The sequence below is a fragment of the Pan paniscus genome, chromosome 17 (assembly GCF_029289425.2).
Source record: "Pan paniscus chromosome 17, NHGRI_mPanPan1-v2.0_pri, whole genome shotgun sequence".
Classification (NCBI taxonomy): domain Eukaryota; kingdom Metazoa; phylum Chordata; class Mammalia; order Primates; family Hominidae; genus Pan; species Pan paniscus.
Window position 1 is genome coordinate 94,813,473 of NC_073266.2, and position 14,949 is coordinate 94,828,421.

The window sequence follows — 14,949 nt, forward strand, 5'->3', positions numbered from 1 at the left end:
GGGTTTTGAGCTGCACTTGTTAGAGAACAATCTGTTTGAGGAGGGAACCAACTGACTGGTTTGTATTTTATAGTTTAAAAAATACTAGACTCCCGTAATTAAAGCATTTTAATAAATTAGATCATTGTCTTTTCTTTGAATCCAAAGACAGAGTTTTCAATTAATCACAAACTAAGCTATCTAGCTCTTGTCTTTCAACATGTGTGGAACAGACGAGGTTGCCCTGAGGCTTAATTCCAGTCCCATAGGTTTGTGGCCAGTGGAGGAGGCCATGGCCATGTGTACAGGCACATGCTTGTTGAGCATAGGAGGTTGATGTCCCCTCCTGTTGAGGTCCCTAACCAGCGATGACTTCCTCCTACCATTTGCTCAGTAGAAATCACAAAAGAAACACGAAAACCCTGCCTCTGATTTCTAAGTATTTCTGATTTAGGAGCAGCAAAGAAAGAGTTAAAATGAAAGAAAGCAAAAGGGACTAATTCGGTCCATAGACTGAAACTGAAATGAAACACATCACTGCATCAATTAATTTGGCCTTGAATTTGCCAAAGTTTAACGAGGAGAAATAAACACTTACACACCTGCTCATAGAAGTGACTATTTGGAGCAAAGTCCAGCGCTCCTCCGAGATGCATTGCTGGTGATACAGCTGCGGTGGGTGAGATGCTTGAACAGTTTTGCTAGTTTAAAAGTTACAGTCTCTGACTTTGTACTTTTCTAGTTCCATGACTTGAAGCATACTTCCTATAATGCATTTCACATATATCACAAAATTATTACTATGGAAGGTAATGACAGGTCTTGGAGAAGTTATGAACAAAATTATTATGGGGAGTGAAGGTTAACACTTAAAGCAGATGTAGTATCCGTTTTTGATCTCATGAAAATATACACAAAATTAGCTTAGGATGTATTTTAAAATGCTGGATACTTTTTCTGTTGTAATCAATGAATTTCCTTCCTTCTTCTTCTCCCTTACCGCCTCCTCCTCCTCCTCCTCCTCTTCTTTTCTAGACTGCACAGACAGTTCTGGTGGTGGTCGTGGTGTTTGGAATCTCCTGGCTGCCGCACCACATCATCCATCTCTGGGCTGAGTTCGGAGTTTTCCCGCTGACGCCGGCTTCCTTCCTCTTCAGAATCACCGCCCACTGCCTGGCGTACAGCAATTCCTCCGTGAATCCTATCATTTATGCATTTCTCTCTGAAAATTTCAGGAAGGCCTATAAACAAGTGTTCAAGTGTCACATTCGCAAAGATTCACCCCTGAGTGATACTAAAGAAAATAAAAGTCGAATAGACACCCCACCATCAACCAATTGTACTCATGTGTGATAAAAGATAGAGTATCCTTATGGTTGAGTTTCCATATAAGTGGACCAGACACAGAAACAAATAGAATGAGCTAGTAAGCGATGCTGCAACTTGTTATCTTAACAAGAATTCAAGTCATTTTAATTAAATCCCACCTGTGTTAAAAAGTACTTTGATCCATTTAGGAAATTCTTAGGTCTAGTGAGAATTATTTTTCAATTTCATTTTAGTTCTAAATTATGTTTCAGAAACAAAAGACAATGCTGTACAGTTTTATTCCTCTTCAGAAATGAAAGGGAACATATATATTCCATATATATGTTCAACTCTTCATAGATTGTGAACTGGCCCATCAATATGGTCAGGAATATTTGCAGTCTACATATTAAAGCCAATTTATTTAGAAAAAAAATTTGAGCTTTAATTCTTTAATTTTAAGAGAAGTAATATTGTGAACTATGTATTTTAAAATATGATCATGGACACACAATGATGAATTTTTTGGCCATTTACATAGACATATCTATTAAGTGGAAAGAAGGCTTTCTGAAGTCTGTTTGCACAGGTGGCATTTGCTTCCAATTGTAGCTAGCGCACAGAGCTTTGGAAGCCTGTCGTTAGGAGATACAGTCGGTTTACCTCAGGAGTCAATTCAGTGTTGTACTGGTGACCTGGGTTGCAGTAGTAGGCACTGTTGATTCAAATTTATCCTGTGAAACTGGCTTTATAGAGTTAACAAAACAGTCAGAGACCACTGTCTTAACAGTGGAAGATGCAAATAAGTTTTTGAGAATAAAACCGGATTTTGAAATTTTACATTAGTACTTGACAAAAGTTTTCATTTTGCCTTGAATGGAACCTACAAAAAGAGATGAAAAAAAATCAGCGAGGTTGATGTAGATAATAATTTCTATGGGACCAAAGACTAGACAGAATTCAGTAAGTCACATGAAGTAATGGTCATGCCTGTACATAAAGCATATTTCATGTTTGATTTAGATGACATTCAAAAAAAATCATGGGACTGAATATACCTAGGGGTATCCTATCTTGTACAAATGCATGCTTTTTCATTAAATTTGTAATGATGTTTAATGAACATTTCCACCAAACATTATTTCCTCTAAAAATGTTAATTTGGGGTTAAAACCATCACCATTTGAATTTCAAATGTAGTTTTCATGACAATTTTATATTGATGTGTGTTTACAATGAGAAAATGGCATGAAAATATTAAATTATCTTGTATCGGAAAAGTACTTTTCAGACTGTAAGACTTTGATATGTTTTAGGAGGCAACAAAAGCAAGAAGTTTTTTTTTTTGTTGGTTTGTTAAAAAGGATTTGGCCAGGCACAGTGGCTCATGCCTGTAATTCCAGCACTTTGGGAGGTCCAGCTGGGTGGAATGTACTTGAGCTCAGGAGTTGGAGACCAGTGTGGGCAACATGGCAAAACTCGGTCTCTACTGAAAATACAAAAATTAGCTGGGTGTGGTGGCGCACGCCTGTAGTTTCAGCTACTCTGGAGGCTGATGTGGGGGATCACCTGAGCCCGGGAGGTCCAGGATGCAGTCAGTCAAGACTGCACCACTGCACTTCAGCCTGGATGACACAGTAAGACTCTGTCTAAAATATATATATATATATGTGTGTGTGTGTGTGTGTGTGTGTGTGTAATGTACCTCTGTGCCAAATCAGCACTCCACATGAAACATCAAATTTTAGATAAAAATGCAAACTTGACATAAGCCTTTGGCATGCTAATTTTTTTAGCTCATTCACTTACTTTCACTAATCATATTTCAGTGACTAGTGTTTACATTTGCAATGTTATTAATAACTCTCTGGATAAAAGGAAAGAAAAACGTTAGAAAGATTTTGAAGTGATGTATTGTGTTTGTTGACTAGAAGAAGAAATTGTGTTTATGTGTAAGTGAGGGTCTTAAAGAATATGTCCTTTGCATCGAATGTTTTTTGCACTTTATTCAAATATATAGGAGCAGAAAAATTTTATCCTGACGATGATACTTCCTGTGATTTGTGGAACTTGAAGTTGCTGTTGCAAACTCCAGAACAACTTCTTTGGGTGTGAATTCACAAAACTGTGTAAAGAAGTGCCTTCTTGTTGTGTTTGAGTTTGCATGAATGGAAATGATTTCTTGCACCATGGCTATTTCTTTGTTTTCTCCTTCTGATCTGTAAGCATATAAATGGAAGTATTTAAAAAAATACTGTAGCTAATGTTGCTATTTTCTAGAGGCATGCCGAAAATGTGCTGTGCCTTTGGTCCTTCCCAGATGCTACTGGCACGTCTGAAGCTTGAGGCATGGTACAAAAGTAATAGCTCGCACTTGAAACCCCCCCCCCCACTTTGCTAAATGTAAATGCTAATTGTTGCATTTTACAGTTAGATAGGATATACTTCCTGCATATTGTCATTCTAATCAATTCCTCTTACTCAGAGTTTTGGCTGAGTCTACTTCTAAAACAAATTTTGATAGGGATAATGATATCTTCTGCAAAGATCTAAACCTGTACAAAATTTTCTGAATAAAGAGTTTCAGAAGAACTCGTAAACAGAATGAAATTAACCAGAGAAGTATAGGAGTGTGTTGCATTTGCCAAGCATCTGCTTCCCAGCTAGATTTCCCCCTAATATACAATGACCAATTCTGAAGCACCTTCTTTTCCGTCACTAAATAAAGACAGCTTCCCAAGGACACACTTTTTCTCCCAGCATCAGGTTGAGGGAGAAATATTGCGTATACCTTTGAAGTCAGGCTGCTTGAAACCCACGTTTTCAGTTTACTTCAAAGAAAACTGATGCTTTCTAAGTAGATTTGGCTGTCTCGGTGCCCAAGGCAGCTGTTATTTTCCTAGGCTTTTTGCTTTCACATAAGGAGACAGGCTTTGGGATATTTAGTGGCTGAAATGCTTGCTGTTTCACATGCATAAGCAACCATTTCAGTGTCCTGCTGATGAATACAGTGATGTGGATGGAAACGTTTTCTTGTCCTATATCCCGGGGATAGGAAACAGATTCTCTGTGCTCTTCTGACCGGGTATGTGCTCAGCAATATGGGGGACTGAGGCCATTTTCTGAATACTTTAGGTAAATTACTTTTGCTTTTAACTAAATTGTTTTATTTTACACATTGGGAGTAAAACCATTTCCTGCCCCATCCCAATCTCTTGTGCTTTTATCTTTTTTATCCTAACTCACTTCTATCCAGATTTCCTTTCGATAATATTTACCACAGATAAATTCCTCCTTCGGCGCAGATATAACAAATCAGAGTCGGGAGGAGAGGTGCTTAAGGAACTGCATGAGTCATGCAAGGCTCAGAACTTCTTGTGGCTCAACTCGAAATCATATTGCATTCCTGCATTCTCCCAGATGCTTTGAGGCAGTGCAGCGATCATTCTAATATGTTAACCGAGACCCAAGATCTCAGCAGGAGAGGACTGCTTATCCAAGCATCCCTTTCCTTTTCAGTCATGGCCATGGCTATCTGTAAACACCAAAATGCTCATGCTGAAGCAGCATTACATTGAGGAAAATAACCTATTGGGCAGCTTCATCATGTTCTTGCTTTAAATGATTTATCAAATACATGTATGTAAACTACAAAGTCACTAACTGCGAAAATACATCAATGTGGCTACTTCCTCTGGAAAGTTACTGTCTAAAATTTGTAAATTTTAATCTTCACTGTTGCACATATTTTCCATGTCTTAAATTTGTAAGTGGGTTTCTATTAAAGGTAATCATATTCTTCTTGACCATTAAAAATGTTGCATGTAAGGCTATTTCTCAAGTAGATGTTAATGACTTGTTTATTGACTTACTTATTTTAAAAGCTGTATGTAGTAAGAACAAGTAGGTGGTTTAAAATTCAGATAGTTACATGTTGGCCTGGAAAGAACAAAATTATGAAATGGTAATTATATCTGATTTTATTTAACCATATTTTAATATTTTCTCTTTTAGAAGTGGAAAAGTTGAGCCTGAGGAAGAATTTAAAATGCTTAAGACATCTTTGATGGGGGCTGTATTTGCATTAGGCAGAGGTGTCTAAGGAGAGTGTATCGTGTATTGTGATGCATTAGCAGGATGTTTTGTTCATCGACTTGCGAAAGTGCTGTGGATAATAGATGGTGGTTTCTTTTCTTAGTGTGGCGGGTTCACTCACATTCATGTTTTTGACTTTAGCTGCCATCCTGGGGTTCTGAGGGCAGCATGTCTGTTTGACTGGGCAAGACCCTCACATACCTTGGCAGGCCCTGGCTTTCGCTTCTCTGTGGTGCCTGGTGCTACTTACAGTGCTGACTCACGGGCAGATGCTCCCCATCCTTCCCCATAGGCCCTGTTCCCGCATCCGATGATTCTCAGGTTTTGTTCTAGGTGGAGAAATAGTGGGAGAGGCCATAATCGTGAATGATGAATAAGAAGGGAAGGTGGGGCCGGGCGTGTGACTTATGCCTGTAATCCCAGCACTTTGGGAGGCTGAGGCGGGTGGATCACCTGAGGTCGGGAGTTCGAGACCAGCCTGACCAACATGGAGAAACCCCGTCTCTACTAAAAATAAACAAAAATTAGCCAGGTGTGGTGGCACACATGTGTGATCCCACCTACTCAGGAGGCTGAGGCAGGAGAATTGCTTGAATCTGGGAGGTGGAGGTTGCAATGAGCCTAGATTGCACCATTGCACTCCAGCCTGGACAGCAAGAGTGAAACTCTGTCTCAAAAAAATAAAAATTAAAAAAAAAAAAAGAAGGGAAGGTGGCCAGTGAGGGTTTTATCTTTGTATTCACTGGAAATAACCTCAGCTGAATTTTCTCTCTGCATCTTTTCAATGTTGGCTCCATTTGCCATACTCAGACAACTGCTTGAAGAGCTGAACTGTTAGCTCAAGATTTTGTTGGCACTGTTGGATAGAAAGCCTCTCCTTTTCTGCTGGAGAACAGATTTCTCAGGCCAAGTTGTGTAGCTCCAAATTCTCCGCAATTAGAGAAGGCACAGTAAAGAAAAGATCCCTTGCTGATGGAATGGACTGGAACTGAGCTCCACTGTTTAAATTTTTGACTCTCAGGTAGTGGTGATCATTATGGTAACCCATGAACTCGGATGAATTTTGGGGCCTGCTGTGGGTTTTCTATGGGACACCATATACCACAGTACTGTATTTCAAAATATTGGATATTGATTATGAACACTGGAACTATTTATGTGTCATCATTCCAAAGACCATTGTGATCTATGAAGCTCCTTTATTTATTGGCTAGATTGCCCAAAAACAAGTGAGCTTGTTTTTGACAGAAGTAAATTTCTTTGTCTTCTTTTTTTGAGATGGAGTCTCACCTATCACCCAGGCTGGAGTGCAGTGGCACGATCTCAGCTCACTGCAAGCTTCGCCTCCCCAGTTCATGCCATCCTCCCACCTCAGCCTCCCGAGGAGCTGGGACTACAGGCACCCGCCACTGTTTGTGGCTTGTGAGCTTGTTTTTGGGCAATCTAGCCAATGTGTCACATAATGGGGAAAAATGCAGATGGTCCTGTGGCTGGTGTGAATGAAGAATGACCTGGGCCCAACATAGAACTTTTCCAGTATGGTGAGCATCAAAGTAGGCAGACATCCAAAAGCCAAGTGAAGGGCAGATAGATCCCCAGGTGCCACCCAGGCTCTGCAGGCAAAGCTCTCAGGGCCCCATTTGTGTTTGTGTGGCCTGCACTGTGTAAGTGTCGTTCCCTTAGGACTTCTGCAATGGGATACCAAAGATGACGTGTAAGGCCTTCAGTATATAATGGACTTGTGCCAAGTACCTAAGGGTTCATCGCCTTGTTTGAGGAATCGCAGAGCATCATTTCTGATTGGTTCTTAGAGCCTGCATCTTGTACCACTGGGACTTCTGGAGACCTCTGGGGACCGTTGACTATGCTGGGAGGGTGGAGAAATGAAGCTGATGGCAGAAGCAGGCTCCCAGCTCCTCTTCTTCTGCTCAGCCAGGTGATTCTTACCTCCATTGGCCTTTGGATGTCTGCGTAATAATTTGTTGAGAATCATTAGAGAACAACTAATCCAAAAAATCTATCATCTTTTATTTGTGTTGACTTTCTGATTACACCTTCATTCACTCTTTTATTACTCATACACATGTCTGTTTTTATTCTTCCCTACTCTTTTCTTAAAGTTGGTCATATTTCTACACTTGAGATCTTCCAATTTCTGTGAATGTTGAGGGGTTCACAAAGTGGCTTGGCCTCAGACCTCTATATCCTTGTTGTTCTGTTTGGACTTAGGACTTTTTTCCTGGCTATCCTGCCAATACTTTTCCATCTAACAGAAACACAAGCTTCATGAGCAAGTTATTTTTATAACAGATCATGTGAGCAATTCCTCCATAGCATTGGTTGTAGAACAGGTCAGTTGGCATGTGGCCTCCTGAGGGCCTTGCATGGGGTTCTGGACCCAGCGGGGGCCACATCTCTGAGAATTCGTTCCCTGTGGGTGTCTGGGGTGCATCGTTACTTCTGAGATGTTATGACTCAGCAGATGAGATTTGTCCGTCTGCTCAGTGAGAGGAATTCCAATGCTGGGTCTTGACTCCCGCTGCAGGGAGCTCTCTGGGCCCGGGCATGTTGGATGGAGTTGTGACGGGTGTGCCTCCCTCGGACTTACTCTGGCCAGGAACTGCATCTGCTCCTCTAAGGAGATTTGAGCAGGTGAATGGAGTTTCCGTCATTCCCGGTCTAGAGTTCATGTGTGAAGGTCAAATATAGGTGGGGACTTGGCAGCACACAACTCTGAGTGAAAGACACGATCAGCGTGATAGACAGGTGTCTTGCTATGTGACTTGCCATTGCGGTCACTGGTTATACAAAGTCTCCGTTTAGAAATAGCAAAGATCCAAGAAAGCAGAAGAGTGGGGGTGGGAGCGGGGCTAAATGTGTTGCTCTTCAGTGGAAATCTGCCCATTTTGTTAGAAAGAAAGGAAACAGGGTACACAAATGCTGTTTGGGAACATTGTGTCAGGATCACCTAGCTTTGACGATGAGAGTGTTTTTTAAAACGGAAACCATGTCATTTTCCTTCTAGAGAGAATTTCCTGGTATGTCAATGTAGCTTCAGAAATAGGTCTCAGTGTTCTGGCTCAGGGCGAGTTACAAAAGAGGCTTCGGTAGCGTCCTCAGGCCCGCGTGCCCTATGTTCTTCACAGCCTCATGGGGCCTAGAGGAACTTTTACATGGTAGACACTGAGTGAATACACAGATTCCTAGATTTGAGATATTTTCAAAATAGGGCTAGCATGTATAAAGAATCAAACTTAGTCATTCCATTGAAATAAAATTGGATTATAATTTAGAAATATTTATAAGCCAGAAATGGATGTGTAAATGTTAGTTTTCATATTTTGGTTTTCTAAGAGTCACATTTTATTGCCATATAGCACAAAATTTGACAATGAGGTATAGAAATCCAAAGTTTTCTTGGATACAATTGAACAAATCTTTTAATCTCTTCAGTTCTATCTGCCTAAGTGAGGAGAGTAGTTGTGGAGCATTGTAGAAAGGATAAAATGAACATTAGGATACTGAGGGTTTGGTCTGAATTCTGTTTTTTCATTGCTACTGGAAGTGCTGTCTTTGGTATCCTCATGCATACGAGAAGGATTTGGAAAAGGTCAGTGAGTTTGAAACTGGCTGCACAGTTGAATGAGCTGGGCAGTTGAAAGTACCCGTGATGCTCTGGCCTTACCTTAGATCAGAGATTCTCATATTTTATCAAGCATCAGAATCACCTGCAGAGCTTGTTGAATGCAGATTGTTGGCCACATCTCCAGAATTTCTCATTCAGTAGATTTGGGATGGGGCCCAAAGATTTGCAGCTGGTCCAGAGACCACCTTGTGAGATCTACTACCTGATTTAATTGGTTTGAAGGTGAAGGTGGAGTCCAGGCTTTTTAAAATAAATAGTGTCTGTATTTTCAGAGCAGATAACCAATCAAATTGAGCAGATGGTCTTTTAAAGTCTAAGCTTCTATGGTTCTGTGAAAAAAATTGTTTACATGGAATTTAAATCATTCAGAATTTTTATTGCTTACATTGATCAGATCCATAAAATATCTGTTTAACTATTACATTACCCTAGCTACAGAAATTTGTAAGTTTTCAAAAGCATGAAGGAGTTTAATAACTTGTAAGACTTTCAGAGATTGTTATAATTTTTGCCTCAAAAAAATAAAATAAAATAGCTTGGTGGAAAAGAGCACCTATGCATTCAATTTGTTTCCCTCAAATGCTAAGGGTTAAAATAGTACTCAAAATTGTTAGATGTGAAGTTTTGAACCCAGTGTTTAAACTCAGTGTTTAAATATTTGCATGTCTTTCTATGTGACTGCTAATTTTTAACTACATTATTATCTCTAAGAGATAAATAAACTTTCCCTGTACTTAAAGTTTTTAAATTAAGTATCTTCTGATAACATAAGTAGTATGAGTAAGGAAAAAAATCTATGTGTACTGTATTTTTAAATTTTAATAAGGTGTGATATGGTTTGGCTCTGTGTCTCCACCCAAATCTCACCTTGAATTGTAATAATCCTCACGTGTCAAGGACCAGCAGGTGGAGATAATTGAATTATGGGGCCAGTTTCTCTCATACTGTTCTTGCGATAGTGAGTTCTCACGAGATCTGATGGTTTTATAAGCATCTAGCATTTCCCCTGCTGGTACATTCTCTCTTCGCCTGCTGCCATCCATGTAAGATGTGACTTGCTCCTCCTTGCTCTCTGCCATGATTGTGAGGCTTCCCCACCACTTGGAAATGTAAGTCAATTAAACCACTTTCTTTAGTAAATTGCCCAGTCTCGGGTATGTCTTTATCAGTAATGTGAAAACGGACTAATACAATGTGATTGTTTAAATGCTGATATGAAAGCAGTGCTGAATGTGGATCTTCTTATGCCAGATACTGTTATAATTATTCTCTAGAGAGCTGGCCATACAATTTATCTCATTATTTGTAGATCTAGCATGAATGCCAGTAAGCTGACAAAGCCAAAAGCCAAAAACTAAGAGTTTGTATTAATCCAGTTAATGCCAAATCTAGTCACCCTCCATCATCCTACCTCTGTATTCTGCATGAAATATAATTGGCCTTTGTGATGGAACCAGTTTTCTTGCATTGAAAATAAAATTTGTTCCTCAAAATGCTCTAGTTTAAGAGTGTGCTTTTTTTCCCAAACAAAATGGAAATAATTTTCTGTTCCCATTAAGTTCTTGAAGACACTGTATTCTTTAGTTACTGCATATTTGAGAATATTAATTTGTTGCCTTTATACCTGAAAAACAATGTGAGATGAAATTATTTTATTGCAGTATGTTTTTATTAAGATATCTCTAGACCCAGCTTAGAATTTTGAATGTTACTAGAAAAAAGTCAGAAGGCAAACTGATGCCCCCATTTTAGGTAACTAGCTTTTTTCCGCTTGGATGAGCTGAGATTTTTAGAGTTATTGATGCCTGATACCTTCACCAGAATGTATTTTCATCACTCTCTAATACCTGAATATTCTTCATAAATAGAATTATATTTCCATAAACATGAAAGGGACATTTAGACTGGTAAAGTGACCATTTAGCCTGGCAATTCCAAATCTTTTTTCATGTAAGGATTCTTTTACAAATATAAAATTATTCCCAGACTTTCATATGACAATAATGTACTTTTAGTATATGTCAATAAAGAAAATACAAGATGAAAAATAAAATGAAAAATAAAACTACAGACCTCTATCTCTCGTGGATATAAACACAAAATCTTCAACAAAATGTTGATAAATCATATCCAGAAAGGTTTAAAAAGAATTATATACCATTACCGAGAAGGGTTTATTCCAGGAATGCAAGGCAGGATCAACAGTGAAAAATCAATCTATGTAGTCTGCCATATTAGCAGCCTACTAAAGGAAAATTGGACTATCATAATTGACACAGAAGAAGCATTTGACAAAATCCAGCACCATTCATGATTAAAAAAATTCTCAGTAACCTAGGAATAGAGGAAAATATCCTCAATTTAATAAACAGCATCTACAATAAAACTCTAGAGCTAACATCATGTTTTAATAGTGAAAGACAGACTGCTTTTCCCTTAGATAAGGAAAAAGGCAAGGACATTTGTTCTTATTTAACGTGGTACGGAAGTTGTAGTCACTGCAATAAGGCAAGAAAAAAAGGAAAAGGCATATAGAGCAGAAAAGAGGGATTAAATTGTCTCTATTTACAGCGGACATGATTATCTATATAGAAAATCCCCCTGGCCGGGTGCGGTGGCTCACGCCTGTAATCCCAGCACTCTGGGAGGCTGAAGTGGTCAGATCATGAGGTCAGGAGTTCGAGACCTGCCTGAGCAACATGGTGAAACCCTGTCTCTACTAAAAATAGAAAAATTAGATGGGTGTGGTGATGGGCGCCTGTAATCCCAGCTACTTGGGAGGCTGAGGCAGGAGAATTGCTTGAACCCAGGAGGTGGAGGTGGCAGTGAGCCTAAAATAAAGGACTTGGCCACAGAATATTACATCTGGTTCCTGAGATTGTTCCAGTCTAGTATCTCCTTTCTGTAGTGATCAAAATTTTGAAAGACACTGCGATAAAATCAATAGATTTCAAGTGTAATGACTTTTAATATTGTCTGCTTTATAGTGACTTCCTCTAACTACATCTGTAATGCTGCAGAGAGTTGCCTCATTTTTCTTTCCACTTTGGCTTGCTGATTATTTTTAGTAAGAAGAAGCTATTTTCCTTCTGCATACTTACACACATTTGATATGATTTTCTTTTCTTTCTTTCTTTTTTTTTTTCTTTTTGAGATGGAGTCTTGCTCTGTTGCCAGGCTGGAGTGCAGTGGTGCGATCTCAGCTCACTGCAACCTCTGCCTCCCGGGTTCAAGTGATTCCCCTGCCTCAGCCTCCCAAGTAGCTGGGATTACAGGCATGCGCCACCACGCCTGGCTGATTTTTTTTGTATTTTAGTAGAGATGGGGTTTCACCATGTTGGCCAAGATGATCTTAATCTCCTGATCTTGTGATCCGCCCACCTCGGCCTCCCAAAGTGCTGGGATTACAGGCGTGAGCCACCGCGCCCGGCCTTGATATGATTTTCTCTACATACAAGAGAAAATATTCTGGTTCATTGGTGTTGTCATCTGTGGTTAAGATAATTTTAAAAACAAATACAAAAATGACTGCAATTATGGTGTAAATAAGATCAGTGGGTCATTTATGTTTTTTTTTAAGTGAAAAATATTTAAAGAATTCATAGACTCAGCAGTTAAGAGAATATTATATCTTCAGTTGAAGCCATTTTAAAACTGCATATTCCAATATCATCATCTCAAGGTGTAGGTACTATTTAATGATAGAATAAAATATTACTTAATATTGCAGGAAAAAATCCAGGGTTGATGGTTTTCTTGTAAATGCATAAACACGGGGATATATGATGGGTTAGGTAGTTGCTGGGGCATCCATCCCGTGAGGGTGCGTTGCAGCTCGAGGTGTCTTCCTCGTCCCCTTTCCGTAGCATCGCACCTTTTACCTCACTGGCTTCTCACCAGACAGGCTTCTCTTGGCCTTGCACAAAGTCCCTCCACTGTCTGTGTCTTTGAGGACTTCCCTGGGCTCTTCTGATCCGTTGCCCTCCTTCATAATCAGGGCCTGACTCCCATGGCTTTGCCTCCAGCCCCTTGCAACTCACCTGCTCATCCGTCCTGTGTTTAGTTGAACTCAGAACTGTCACTATGCTCATCCAAGAAGCCCATCCACACGTTGATGGGATGTAGAGAAGGAATTCTCTGCCTCTGTCTCCTGACCCTTGACACCTGCAATCTCTTTTTAGATAATTGGTAGATATTGGTGGGTGCAGGCAGTAATGTTCCTTTCTTTGTTCTTAAACCATTCATAACTATAACAATAGGAATTTTAGAGTCTGCGAAGGGGATACAGGCTGTTTCTGAAGGTGGTGAGTCCTCTGCTCTGGGAGCCCCCCTTAGTCCCTTGCACCCTTCCTTGGCTGGGATGTTGCAGCACGTGTCCATTAAGATAGCTTCTAAGATTCTGGGATTCTACAGTTTGGGGGACCAGGCCTGAGAAGTGGTATTCACGAAATAATTTTGTGCAGGTGTTATTCTTTTTTGTATGTAGAGCTTTCCTGAGGAGTATATTATTAAGTTTTAAAGCTGTCATTTAAAAAACTTAAATTGGTACACTGAAAGCTGCTAATTGCCTTTTATTCTATTTTGTAAAATGTGATTAAACACATTTGACATTTTGGGAATAACTGTGAGAGAAGAAAATGCTTGCAGAGACTTCAAATAAAGGTATTAATATATATATAAATGGCATTCTATCCTCTGAAGTCTAAATTAAGTGTATGATGAATGTCCGTTAAGAAATAATAGGTGGGGAAGGAATAAATGAAATTTCAGAAATTTGTTTCTACCTAGGGTGATTACACTCTATGTACAGAATACTGGTAAAGTAAATATCCATAAATCTTAAATGCATTATCTGAATAATCAAAAAAATAAAGAATATGCTGATAGGGTTCATGTTGAATGTATAAGTTACTATAAATTGTCTCTTACAAGAAAGCGTTTCAGAAACATGATTTCAGGAAGATTACGTTACCTTAATGAGTAATAGTTGTGGTCCCAAAATGAAAGTTTCTTTAAGTTGAAACCTTTTTTTTCATTTCGCCAATCTTTTTTTGAACATCTGTGTGCAATTCACCATGTTAGGCATTGTCAGGAATAAAAATGAATATAATATATATTTCTTGTCACCCAAGGAATGTAACCATATAATTTTAAGAAAGAAAGAAGATAGGTCAGGCGCGGTGGCTCATGCCTGTAATCCCAGCACTTTGGGAGACTGAAGCAGGCAGATCACCTGAGGTCAGGAGTTCGAGACCAGCCTGGCCACATGGTGAAACCCCGCCTCTACTAAAAATACAAAAATTAGCTGGGCGTGGTGGCATGCACCCGTAATCCCAGGTACTTGGAAGGCTGAGGCAGGAGAATCACTTGAACCTGGGAGGCGGAGGTTTCAGTGAGTCGAGATAACGCCATTGCACTCCAGCCTGGGCAACAGGAGTAAAACCTGGGCAACAGGAGTGAAACCGTCTCAGGAAAAAAAAAAAAAAAAGAAAAAAAACAACAAAGAAACAAGATAGATTGTTGATAAGACAAATTGACAAAAATGTCAAGTGGCAAATGAGTGATCAGGCAGAAGCCATATTAAGAGGAAACCCCCCTGAGTAGCAGAAAGACTCTGTTACCTGAAAGACTCTGTGTGGTAGTTTTTGTTTTAATAGACTCTGTTTTAAGACTGAATTTTTACATGTTTTATGCCCTTGGTCATTGAAACTCTATAAATTTGATAAAATACATGTATCTAACATCCAAGAAGCTCAACAAACTCCAGATAGGAGAATTTCAAAGAGATGCATGCCTAGATACATCATAATTGAAGTAGTTTGGGTATTTGTCCCCGCCTGAATCTCATGTTCAATTGTAATCCCCACGGCTGGAGGTGGACCTGGTGGGAGTGTTTACATCATGGGGATGGGAGTGTGGGA

The 14,949-nt window shown here is 39.5% G+C and overlaps 1 protein-coding gene across 1 annotated transcript in view; it reads left to right on the top strand.

Moving 5' to 3' along the window:
* GALR1 (galanin receptor 1) overlaps positions 1 to 11,260 on the top strand; it is a 28,863-nt gene extending 17,603 nt beyond the window's left edge. The window contains exon 3 of the mRNA XM_003827308.5: positions 1,015 to 11,260. Within this exon, the coding sequence (XP_003827356.3) occupies positions 1,015 to 1,332 (318 nt within the window). The 3' untranslated portion in view covers positions 1,333 to 11,260. The remainder of the gene's footprint in view (positions 1 to 1,014) is intronic.
* The last annotated feature ends 3,689 nt before the right edge of the window (positions 11,261 to 14,949 follow it).